We start from the raw sequence: 13,035 nt of genomic DNA, 5'->3' as shown, positions 1-13,035 counted from the left end.
ACCATATGGGACACCGGGATTCGAACCAACCACCTTTGGTCCTGGATCGGCTGCTTGCAAGGCAAACACCACTGTGCTATCTCCCTGGGCCCTCCATTAAAATTTTTAAATAAAAAATTAAAATAAAATAAAAACATGGACCCCTGAGGAAAGATGTGAGGACTTACATGTTAGAGGGTTCAACTTTAAATTAGGGGACAGGTAGGCTGAGAGATAGTGTAGTGTGTAGGGCACTTGCCTTGCATATGTTCAATCCAGGTTTAATCATTGGCACGCATAGTTCTCCAAGTCCACCTAAAGTAGTTCCTAAGCTCAGAACCAGGAGTATGCCCTGAGCACAGACTAGTGTGGTGCCCTCAATTTTTAAAAATTAATTCATTAGGGGCCGGAGAGATAGCATGGAGGTAAGGCATTTGCCTCTCATACTGAAGGATGATGGCTTGAATCCCGGCATCCCATATGGTCCCCTGTGCCTGCCAGGGGCAATTTCTGAGCATAGAGTCAGGAGTAACTCCTGAGTGTTGCTGGGTGTAACCCCCCCCCCAAAATAAATTCATTGGTAGGGGAAGAGATTATTTAACCATTCAGGGACCATGAGCTATACTTAGCAAAGGAAAAAAAATAAGTTGAGTCATTCCTCCAAACTACCTCTCTAGTAAATCCAGATAAACATATAAATAAATGTGAAATAAAGATAAAAAAGGATGCTGGTGCTTCAATGAATTCATTGTGAGTCAATGGTTTTCAAAAAATATTCTTTCCTTTCTGTTCCATCTCTTTAGTTTTTCTTTCAATTTTCTATTTTTTTTAAAAATAATGTTGCTTTTGGTCTTCCTAAAAATGTTATGTCAACTATGTAATGCTTTTCATTTAATACATTAATTTTTTTTAAAAAAAAGGAGAGAAAAAGAAGGAGATTTTATCTGATCTTGAGGAAGGGTTATCTTTTGTTTATCATTATCACTGGGGAATTGAGCCACATCCTGCAGTGCTCCTGGGCTGTCCCTGATTCAGTGCTCAGAAGTAATACTCAGGGGACCAGATGCAGCACTGGGAATTCCAGTTACTGCTAATTCCAGTAACCCAAGTTTCTAGCTCTCTGCCCTATGGAATTCCCCCCCAAAAAAACTAATAAGGAATGCATGCATATATAAAAATATGAAACTTTTATCTACGAAAGCACCAGGAACAAAGAAGCAAATGGCCAACTAAGGGGTAATATTGGCAGGTGACACAGGCTTCCTGGTCCCCACAGGAAGCAAGAAAGTCAAGGCAGTCACTCCTACCCAGATGCAGACAGGAATTAGAAAAAGATGCACAGGGGCACTCGCCAAGAATGGTTTAGCCATGGGCACTTGGTCTCTCAACCCCGCAGAGACTCAACAAGTTCCATAATGTCAGATCCAGCAGGGAGGAAACACCTGGAATTAGAACCAATGGCATTTAGGTGGGAACACTGTGTGGCGGTGATTTGGCGATTCCCATCTAACACCATTTCTTGGCTTGAGAAACAGCCATGTAAGGACACATACTAATAAGGCACTTCTTACTAGCATGGGAAATATTGGAAGTTTTAGCCATTTAGGGCTGCAGCAATAATACATGGGGCCCAAAGAGATAGCACAGCGGCGTTTGCCTTGCAAGCAGCCTATCCAGGACCAAAGGTGGTTGGTTCGAATCCCGGTGTCCCATATGGTCCCCCGTGCCTGCCAGGAGCTATTTCTGAGCAGACAGCCAGGAGTAACCCCTGAGCACCGCCAGGTGTGGCCCAAAAGCCAAAAAATAAATAAATAAATAAATAAATATAATAATAATAATAATAATAATAATAATACAATGGATAAGTAATTGCCTTGCATGCAGCCAACCTAGGCTTAATCCCCAGCATCCTACTCCCTGAGCTTTGATAGGAGTAAGTCCTAGAACCACTGGAAACCTAAACCTCTCCCATCCAGAAACTGGAAACCCAAACCAAAAACCAAAACCCATCATAATGTGCTGCCATCTAGCTATCCATAGGACTCGCTCATCTCTGGCAAGAGTTGAGGACACTCAACATAATGCCTCTTCCCCTGAAAATTCTCCCTGAATTTGCTGAGTTTAGATGTGGAGGTAGAATGAACATAACAACTTGTACAAATGTGATAGACCATTACAAGTCAAATGGTCTTTGTGTGTGGTGTGGGGGAGTCTGAGTTGATACTCACCTGTGAATAGAGCAAACCTAGGGTGGCACTACAGTCGGTCAGCCTGGAGTCCAGGGCAGGGTCCAGGTACCTGTGACAAGTCAGCACCGGGAGTTAGTGAGGGGTTAGTGCCCAGCATCCTGGAGAACCTTGCTGCCAGAATTCTCCAAGTGGGGAGCCAGAGGTAGAGAAGCACATGTTCATTTGTGACTACCTGGATTCAATCCCCAGACCACAAAATATAAATAAATAAAAGAATGGGGTCCTCTATGCTCTGAATCAAAGCCTCCCTTTTTTTCATTTTCTTTTCTTTTTTATTATAACACTGTGGTTTATGAAGTTTTTAATAATTAAGTCAATCCAGACATTAAATGTTCCAACACCAATCCAACACCAGTGTGACCTTCCTTTCATCAGTATTCCCAATTTCCCACCCACCACCCTAGCCTTTCTCCATGCAGACACAAACGTTTGGAATGATCAAACTTAGATCAACAAGGGTTTCTGGTGTTGGATTACTGGATCCCACCCTACTTAATAATCGTTCTCCACTTTAGGGTATGGTTTGGTCCTTGCTAATAAAAAGTCTGGGTCTCAGGAAGGCTTGGTATTCATTCTCTCATCTTTCTCTCCTAACCTTCCTGCCTCTTAGGAGGGCTTGTATGTTAGAATTCCTGAACTTGTTTTTATCTCCTTTCACTGTGTGGATTATTTCATGTGATGGCATTTGCTTCCAGACCTGCATCTCTCCAGATCCTGGTTTGGAGCCTCAGGCCTCCTCAGATGGCACCAAACAGGGACCTGGACTGTTATAGCTCTCCTTGGTGTTACTAAAGTCGGTGTCTGAGGATTTACCAAGGCTATGGTTGGTGCTAGTTGAATTTCTGGATTACTGTTTAGGCTCACAGAGCTTGATGATCTTATCCAGGACTTTCCTATCAGATTTCCTGGGATACTCCTGGCAAAACAACCCTTTTTTTTTTTTTTTTTTTTTTTTTGTTTTTGGGCCACACTTGGCGGTGCTCAGGGGTTACTCCTGGCTGTCTGCTCAGAAATAGCTCCTGGCAGGCACGGGGGACCATATGGGACACCGGGATTCGAACCAACCACCTTTGGTCCTGGATCGGCTGCTTGCAAGGCAAACACCGCTGTGCTATCTCTCCGGGCCCCCTTTCTTTTTTTTTTTAATCAATATTTTATTTAAGTAACATGATTATAGTTGGGTAAAACCACCCTTTCTAATGAAACTCTAGCCCTCTCATTGGATATGGATTCGATGGTCCCCACAGCTTTACTTTCTTATTTTAGTTATAGCTGGGAGCACTTACCCAAGAGGCCTCTGAAACTCAAGATGTGAACAACAACATTACTAAGAAAGCCTTTGGACAGAGCCTCCAAATCTATTGGGTCTACTGCCCTTTAAAAAAAAAAATCACTTAGCATTCTCCACCTACCCATCAGCTACTAGCATTATCTATTGGGAGAAATGCTCACTCACCACTTCCTGAGTCCCACTCTGCAGTTTTCTGCTTCAGCACTTCGAAGACTAACAAAGGGCAGTTCGAAGTTGGCCAGTTTCTTCAGGACTAGAGATTAAAGGGGCACAGACATCAGCCCAGAGCCCCACGGGGAGAATCAAAGAGAGTGTTTATTGGGGATACCCCCACATCTCGCTCCCTTTCTGGCGTTGCCACCACCCAGAGCTCAGTATCTAGAGTCTCTCATTTTCTCCATCTGGAGGGTTGGCACAATGGAGGTTATTTTCCTGGGCCCTGAGCTTAACAATGCTGTCCCCTTTTCCCCTCTTACCAGAGAGCTCCCCGTCCTGGCGAAAGCCAATGAGGAACAGGCCGAAGTAGTCCAGGAGCTCAGCACAAAACCCCATTTTGTGTGACAGCACCTTGAAGTAGGGAAAAGGAAAGAGGTAGGGTGAAGGCTAATGTGTCCCACTCTCTGCCTGTCACCACAGACCCCGAACCTGCTTGCAAACAGGGGTATAAAGGCCTCCAGGAAGAGGAAGGTGGTTTGCAGCAGAAATGTGAGAATGAAGAGAATCAAAGGGAAACTGAAGCCAATTGGTGATTCTTTAGAGTGGCCCAGAAGGTTGTAAGCCCATCCCCAGGGTGGAGCTGGCCTGCCTGGTCCCTCATCAGTAGGAATCTTGGTCCCTATGGTCCCAGCCCACCCCAACCCCACCTGTCCTGCTTAAGGCCTGACTTCCCGGAAGAAGGCAGCACTGGAAAATAAGGGGGGCGGGCACTTGACTCCCCTCTCTTCTCTTCATGTCTGGAGACAAGCAACTCTCACTGGCTCTTGATTCAGTTGGCTGCCCCTCAAATCTACCTTCTGGACCCTCACTCTGCATGACAGGGTTTGTTCAGGTCGTGGGGTGCCCTTCTCCCCACAGAGTCATTAGGGTGCGATTTCACCCACTTTGATCCATCCCATGCTCTTACCAGGAATGTTTGTGTTTCTTAGACTATCTTCCTGGCCACCTCAGACAACCTCTTAAATTGGGGTTCCTGAATCATTTCCTGGACTGCCACGAGAGATTCATGCGCGTGGTGCTCTCTGGCCCACCTTGCTCCAAGCTCTCAGGCTGGTGACGGGGCAGGTTTGGGGCCCAAAGGGCGAATTTCTCATCTGAGACCTAGATATAACCTCTGAGAGTCTGGGGGGGGGGGTGGCACGGTGAGAGTGGGTGCTTCCTGGGTGTACTAAAAGTGAAGAATAGTCTGGAAACTGGATATACTGCACAGTTCAAACTCCTCCCAACTCTCCGAATTCCTTCTCTGCTCTCTTACACAAAACCTGAAACAAGAGTAAATTACAGGGTTCTCTCTCTCTCTCTCTCTCTCTCTCTCTCTCTCTCTCTCTCTCTCTCTCTCTCTCTCTCTCCCTCTCTCTCTCCCTCTCTCTCTCTCTCTCTCTCTCTCTCTCTCTCTCTCTCTCTCTCTCTCTCCCTCTCTCTCTCCCTCTCTCCCTCTCTCTCTCTCTCTCTCTCTCTCTCTCTCTCTCTCTCTCTCTCTCTCTCCTGTGTGATGACTAGAAGGACTCTGTGTGAAAGTGTATAAATGTGGGGATTTGAGGGACAAAGCAATTGTATTGTACATGGGTTCAGTTTTGTTTTTCTTAATTTTCTTTGGCTGAAAGTTCAAGGCTGGGATATCATCGATGGGACTACCGAGAATTCTGTTTATGGGTGATTGGGCTTCCAATGTAACTTTACCCTGTCCTCTTTCTTTGCATCTTTGTTGTCATAATTAAAATAAAAAAATTAAAAAAAAAAAGAAAGTGTATAAATGTGAATGTGTGTACTGTTGCGTGGACATATGTGTGGTATAGGTGAGTGGGAATGTACATGGGTGAGAATGTATTATGAATGTATTATGAGTGTGTGAGTTTACATATGAATATAAGCGGGAGTGGGAGTGAATGTGAGTATGGGTGTGTGCGAATGTAGGGGAGAATATGGGTATGAATGTGAGTATAGGGGTGTATGTAGGGGAGAGCATGTGAGTGTGATGTGAGTGTATGTGTTATGTAAAAGTGATTTGAGTAAGTGAGGATATGAGTGGGGGGTGTGAATGTGAGTGAATTTGGGGGATTGCATAAGAATGGGGGTGTGAATATGAGTGGGTGTGTGAAGCCTCATCCCCCCATTCTTCCTAGGTAACTTGACCTTACCTGCAAGACCCCGCCCATTTCCTGGGAGGGGTCTTGGAAAGAGTAGATAAGGTTTTGACCAGAGGGGATGAGGCCCCGCTTTTGGTCTTTTGCCAGCATGGAGGTCAAAGGGAAGATGGCTGAAAGGAGTTAAGATGCAGGGCTAGCTAAGAATGGCTGAATGCTTAAAAGGTTATGATATAGGCCACACATGTGGTGGATAGGGCATGAAAAAAGTTGATGCTTCCTGAAGCCTGCCTGTGAGTGAGTCAATACTGGACCCCAGACCCGCTGGTTGATGGGGGATGAAGCCACGTGGCCATGGCCTAAGAATAAAGGCCTTCATCCTTCTCCATCCAAGTCCATCCTAAGGGCGAAATGCAACAGGTGTGAATGACTATGACGGGGTGTGTGCATGTATATGTGTGAGTGTGCAAGTCTACCTTATTTATTTTTTGGTTATAGGGTTACACCTGGTGATGCTCAGGGCTCACTCCTACTTCTATGCTTAGGGGTGATCTTGGCTGGATTCAGCAGACTGCATGGGATGTTGAAGATAGAATGAGTTGGGGCCGGAGAGATAGCATAAAAGTAAGGCATTTGCCTTGCATCCAGAAGGACAAAAAGATCAAGGAGTTATTATAAACATAGTAAAATCAAGACATTAGGGGCCGGAGAGATGACATGGAGATAAGGCGTTTGCCTTGCATGCAGAAGGACAGTGGTTCGAATCCCGGCATCCCATATGGTCCCCCGAGCCTTCCAGGAGCGATTTCTGAGCCTAGAGCCAGGAGTAACTCCTGAACGCTGCCTGTGTGACTCCCTGCCCCCCCCCCAATAAAAAAGATAGAATGAGTTCAGCCATGAGCAAGAAGAGCAAACTACTGTCTGTTGTCTCTCTGACTGTAAACATGTATTTTCCTAGAGTAAACATATCCAGTCAAATTAATCTTGTCTCATATGGTAAATTGTGAGTTCCCTAAAGTGAAAGGTAAGTTTTCTGTGGTGAAAAGTGAGTAACCTATAGTAAAAAAAAAAAAAAAAAAAAAAAAGGAAGTTTTTTGTAGTAAAAGAGGACTTTCCTGTGGTGAAAAGTGAGTTGCTTGAGAAAAGAGAGTTACTTCTGGTAAAAAGGTGAGCTCTCTATGGTGAAACCTGTGATGAAAAGAGTTGCCTGTAGTTAAAGGGGAGTTGCCTGACGGTGGACAGTGGAGAGGCGAGAGGAAAGGAAAGGAGAATTTTATCACACAGGGCTTTATACGATGGTAGAGCCACACCTCCAAATCCAGGGCTGTCTTCTGAAAGCTCACCATGCTTCTCAGTGAGCAGGAGAGGGTGCTGAGAGAAACCAATTTCCAGTCCAGAAAAGGGAGTGTCCCGTGAAAGTAATTTGTTGAAGAAAGTTCCAGGCTGACCCACACAGGGTCAAGCTCTAGGCAAGTATTTCCTGATCCAGGACTCCCAAGTGTTTTTCTGGGGCCAGGAGGTCATGGGTGTGCATGAATGAATTACCAAGTAGGGGCGGGGGCTGCTTCCAGTGCAGGCAATGAGGCCTGTATCCCCAGGGGAAAGGTGGGCCTGAGAGCTGGGAGCCCATCTGAGGCATGGGGTACCCTGTTTCCAAGTTCAGAAGCGCTGTCTGTCTAGAAGGATCTAGAAGCTTTCTCCCATCCAAGTACTAACCAGGCCCAACCCTACTGAGTTTCCAAGACCAGATGAGATGAGGCACATTCAGGGCATTAAGTACATAGACTCTAGAAGCTTCCTGGCCTCATCCTTTTTTTTTTTTTTTTTGGTTTTTGGGCCACACTTGGCGGTGCTCAGGGGTTACTCCTGGCTGTCTGCTCAGAAATAGCTCCTGGCAGGCACGGGGGACCAAATGGGACACCGGGATTCGAACCAACCACCTTTGGTCCTGGATCGGCTGCTTGCAAGGCAAACACCGCTGTGCTATCTCTCCGGGCCCTGGCCTCATCCTTGAGGCTATGCAGAGTCTTCCACACTGAGGATGGCCCTTGGGGCTTAAAATTCTTGGGAAAGTGGGTCTAAGGAGCAGCGCAACTCTGACAATCTTCTAGGCTCTCTGCCCAAGGCCTCCTTGTCTTGCCCCCATCCAATTCACATAAGGAGATTCGTGGCCTCAGTGCTAGCACAGGCAGATACCACCAGAGCCATGTGCATGCTGAAGTCTCTCCTGGGCCCTAGAGGATTAGAGCAGACTCCCAGTTCCTAACCACACAGGGTAACTGAGAGCCCCCGGGCCAGCCTAGAAGCCTTTCTCTGCTGTCCAGAGTACAAGTTCACCCCCCAGCTCACCTCCAGGACTCTCTCAGCTGTGTCTGATGTGAGAACTGCCACCTTCACACTCTTTCCACTGGGCAAGAGCACATCCAGAGAGGCCTGCTCAGGCTTGATTCGAAAGGTTTCCTAAAGCAAAACAGAGCACCAAGTCCCACAGCATAGCCCTCCTCCCCCTTATCATAGAACCCAGGGATTGGGGTGGATAGGCTCAGGGTAAAGTAGGGCCAGGCAAAGCACTGACATGCAGTTTAGATGATTAGAAACAAAACTGCTTGTTTTAGGGGGAAGGAAACACTTGATAAAATCCTCCATGGGGCTGTACCCATCACCCACAATCTCTGTTTCACCTTGGCCTTGATTTACCACTCCTCTGCAGCTCCCTACAGTGATACCAGTCTGACAAAATTCCAGGTATGCTGTTATTTGGGCTGGCATCACCAGGACGTTTTTGGGAATGAATGCGGACACTGTCCCCACCTTCTTAGGCTTCCAGAAGCCCTGACAGCTGAAAACTTGCCCACAAAAGTCACAGGATCGGCAATAGTGCTTGAATTCCTGGACTGCACAGCAGCAAATGCAGATATCAATACCTTGTTTTTGTTTAATACTGTCATCCCCATATGAATACACCAATTTAGAAGCCAATGTATAGCTGAAACCATCAGATGTTCAGAAACAAATGAAGTAACAGAATGATCAACAAGAGTTTACCAAAACGACTGACATGACTTTTTTTTATTGTATCATGGAGATATAATAATTTTCACAAACTTGCTTGCTGCTGTGTTTTGTTTTTATTCTTTTTTGTTTTGGTTTGGTTTTGGAACCACACGCAGTGCACTCAGGGGTTACTCCTGGCTCAGCATTCTGGAATTGCTCCTGGCAGGCTCAGGGGGACCATATGGGATGCCAGGGATTGAACCCAGATCTGTCCCGGGTTATCCACGTGCAATGCAAATGCCCTACCTCTGTGCTATCCCTCCGCCCCTGGTACTTTGTTTTTAATCTCTTCCATTTTTTCTTGTTTTCCTTTTTTAAATAATTTCACTCCCACTTACCTGGATGCAAATGTATTATGATCAACTATATCAACTATGTGATACATTGTCCTTATATAAGGTAAATTAAATTTTTTTTAAATCTCCATGTGACTGGGATGGGGGAGTATCTCAGATTGAAGCCCCCACTTGGAGTATTTCTAGGCACCCCTAAAAGTCCATGCTAGGGGCCAGAGCGATAGCACAGTGGGTAGTGTGTTTGTTTGCCTTGAACACAGCCAACTCAGGTTTGATTCCCTGCATCCCATATGGTCCCCGGAGCCTGCCAGGAGTGATTCCATGGACATAGAGCCAGAATTAACCCCTGAACGCCACCACCAATGAGTGGCCTAAAACAAACAAACAAAAGGTCTGTACTAAGTAGTGATTTGTGATTTGGCAGCAGTAAGAACTTCCCCAACTAAGTGTGTGTCCACACTGAGGCCTGGGGTGCTGGGAACATCCAGACTCAGGGACCTGAGGTTTGCAGCTAAGGGCCAAGGGCATCGAGAGACATGGGGAGGTCAGTTCAGGAAACTTGAGGAGCTCAGTTACCAAGGGTGTGTGACCAGCCACTGACTGGACAGACTGATCTGTTGTAGAACTTCCACAAGGGGGCTCTGTCTGCCCACAGAGACCTGGTACAACCATCTGACAGAACTTTCTAGGTAGGTGGGAAAGCAAAAGGACTTGGCCTGACTGGGGAGCTATTTAAATCATATTAGATGTGTGGCGAAGATTCAACAGAGATTAAAGGTTAACGAAGGTTAAAGGTTAATCAAAGGTTAAAGGTGGCCCAGGGAGGTGTGGTCTGTGCGTTTGCATGCACAGGCTCTCGGATGTGTGTAGCTCACGTGTCAGCCAACAGCCCTTGTGAAAGCCAGGGAGTGTTTGCTGAAGAAACTCTGAGGCTGTAAGTGGGAGTGACTTGACCAGCTCCAGGCCTAATGGATGGGCAGAAAGGCAGGTGAAAGGGCAGGTGTGCTAACAAAAGTGTGGTTCATGTGACTGATGTCATAGACCAGACCAAGTTGCCAAAAAGAGGTGCCCTAAACCCTTGGCCCTGGATTACAGAAATGAGAATGTCAAGGAAAGAGGGAACGGGGGAGGGCTGAAGCAAACCATTGGTAAGAGAAGAACATGCGTCAAGGGCTTGGATGCTTTGGTGGTGAAGAGTGAGGTTTCCATGTGATCAGACCACAGGACCAACTCTAGTATAAACATGTGAGAAAAGGTTATAGATGAGAAAAAAGAGGAAAAAGATAAACTCTGATGTTCTCACTCTGGTAAGCTACATAGAAACAGCAAGGACACATGGAAGAATTCCAAGTCAACCCCTGGACTCTCACTGAAGAACTGGGTGACCAGGCAGGGTGCTTTGTGGCCAAAGCTCCTTTCTGTGGTGTTGTTTTGAGCCATACCCACATTGCTCAGGACTTTCTTCTGGTTCTGCAGGCAGGGATTACTGCTGATGGGACTTGGGGGACCATATAGGAATGCCAGCGATTGAACCCCGGTAAGCTGTGTGCAATGCAAGCATACTCCCCACTGTTCTATTGCTCCAGCCTCCAAAAGGGGCTTTCTTCTTCCAACCAGCTGCGTAGTACCCAGGGAGAAGAAACCAAAGAGCTCTGATCAAGTGAATACACCAAAGGCCAAGTAACACTGAATAATAAAGCTGTCGCTCTTTATCACTGCTCCCCACATATACCCACAGAAAGACTCCCAACACAGAAACCATCTTCCCTTGGAGGCCAGGGTGATAGCACAGTGGGTAGAGCATTTGCCTTGCAGGTGGCCAACTCAGGTTTGATCCCCAGCACCCCATATGGTCCCCAGAGCTTGCCAGAAGTCCAAGAGTAACCCCTGAGCATTGCCAGGTGAGGCTCAAAAACAAAAGACAAAAGAAAGAAAGAAAGAAAGAAAGAAAGAAAGAAAGAAAGAAAGAAAGAAAGAAAGAAAGAAAGAAAGAAAGAAAGAAAGAAAGAAAGAAAGAAAGAAAGAAAGAAAGAAAGAAAGAAAGAAAGAAAGAAGGAAAGAAGGAAAGAAGGAAAGAAAGAAGGAAGGAGGGAGGGAGGGAGGGAGGGAGGAAGGAAGGAAAGAAAGAAAGAAAGAAAGAAAGAAAGAAAGAAAGAAAGAAAGAAAGAAAGAAAGAAAGAAAGAAAGAAAGAAAGAAAGAAGGAAGGAAGGAAGGAAGGAAGGAAGGAAGGAAGGAAGGAAGGAAGGAAGGAAGGAAAGAAAGAAAGAAAGAAAGAAAGAAAGAAAGAAAGAAAGAAAGAAAGAAAGAAAGAAAGAAAGAAAGAAAGAAAGAAAGAAAGAAAGAAAGAAAGAAAGAAAGAAAGAAAGAAAAAGAAAGAAGACCATTTGCTAGTCGACAACAAGAAAAGATTTTACTCAAGCCCCAGTTCAAGCTGAGGGCTGGAAAGCACCCACAGTTATGAGAAACCATTCTGCAGCAAAACAAAGATTGGGGTGAGCAAGGAAAAGCAGGCAAGGGGCTGGAGGGGTATTACAGTTGGGACAGAGCATGCAACCAACTCAGGTTCAATCTTTGACAACCCACATGGTTCCCAATCATCGCCAGGAGTAATTCCTGAATGCAGAGCAGGAGTAAGTCCTGAACTTAGCTGGGTGTGGTAAAATACACACACACACACACACACACACACACACACACACACACACACAGAGGTAACCAAGCTTACCAGTTGTACCAGCTTCCAAAAATCTATGAAGATGTCGCTCTTCAACACTCCAGGGTCCATGGCCACTGAGAGACAGAATCAGAGAACCAGAGAAAATGGTCCTGTCTACCAGGGCTCTGGGATACTTTTTAAGGAGCCCCCATGATCTCCTGGGGCTGGAGACCCCACTGACACCCACAAGGCAGCTTCTGGCACCAAGGCCCAGAGAGCATTTCCTGAGTCCACCCCTATCCCTGTGGTCAGTACCAGCCCCAAAGCCTGAGCTGACCCACTAAGATGACGCTAAAGCTTATCAGCAAATTCAAAGGAAGAATGAACCTTCATTCTGACAATGCTGAAAAGCGTTAAGGGGTCTGCAGGGTTCTGTCTCAGTCACTCTGTAACAGAACTGCCAAAAAGAAGAAAAAGAATCCACCACTGAGGCAGGCCGGGGAGCAGGTGAGAAACTGTGGCCACTGGTGGAGGGAAGTGGACACTGGTGAAGGGAGGGGTTTGGGGATATTGAAACTGAATCACCAATTATTGGGAAACTTTATAATTTGCAGTGATTCCATCCTTTTTGGGTGGAGAACCACACCTGGCCATGCTCAGGAATTACTCCTGGAGAGTAATACTCAGGGTATCATGTGGGATGCTGAGGATTGAATCCAGGTCAACTACGTGCAAGGCAAATTTCCTACCTGCTGTACATTGGCTCTGACCCCAAGTACAGACTTTAGTAGGTGAGTTTCACAGCATGAAACAACAATATAAAGCTCCCAATACACACCATTTTGCAAATATTGTTCCAATTGGTCCCGCCTTGCATCAGCCATTGCTGTGGTCATTGCCAGATAGTACTTTGGTGGGAAGCGGGGTAGGTAGTTTCCAAAGACTCGCTTTAGCTGAAAGATCCAGAAAACATGCAGTTGAGAGTCCAAGAGTACCCAAATTCAGGCCGATGGACACCAAAGCCAACTCAGGCTGTCTTACTCCAGTGTTTTATTGTTTTATTTCAAGCAAACCTACCTGTAGCAGGAGAGATCAAACAGTGGGGAAGACACCTGCCTTGCACACTGCCAACCCAGTTGGTACCTAAGATGGTCCCCAGAGCACTCCGGGAGCAATGCCTGGGTACAGAGCTGGGAGTAAGCCCTGAGC

At 46.1% G+C, this 13,035-nt stretch overlaps 1 protein-coding gene across 1 annotated transcript in view; it reads right to left on the bottom strand.

Moving 5' to 3' along the window:
• SNX31 (sorting nexin 31) overlaps positions 1-13,035 on the bottom strand; it is a 46,695-nt gene that overhangs the window by 27,145 nt on the left and 6,515 nt on the right. Inside the window, exons 3-8 of the mRNA XM_049772953.1 lie at positions 12,665-12,779; positions 11,896-11,960; positions 8,169-8,279; positions 3,996-4,086; positions 3,685-3,772; positions 2,208-2,277 (exon numbers count right to left, since the gene is read on the bottom strand). Coding sequence (XP_049628910.1) covers positions 2,208-2,277; positions 3,685-3,772; positions 3,996-4,086; positions 8,169-8,279; positions 11,896-11,960; positions 12,665-12,779 — 540 coding nt within the window. The remainder of the gene's footprint in view (positions 1-2,207; positions 2,278-3,684; positions 3,773-3,995; positions 4,087-8,168; positions 8,280-11,895; positions 11,961-12,664; positions 12,780-13,035) is intronic.

Source organism: Suncus etruscus, chromosome 5, assembly GCF_024139225.1.
Source record: "Suncus etruscus isolate mSunEtr1 chromosome 5, mSunEtr1.pri.cur, whole genome shotgun sequence".
NCBI classification, from domain to species: domain Eukaryota; kingdom Metazoa; phylum Chordata; class Mammalia; order Eulipotyphla; family Soricidae; genus Suncus; species Suncus etruscus.
The sequence above is the reverse complement of the archived record's forward strand: the minus strand, read 5'-3'. Positions and strand labels throughout refer to the sequence as shown.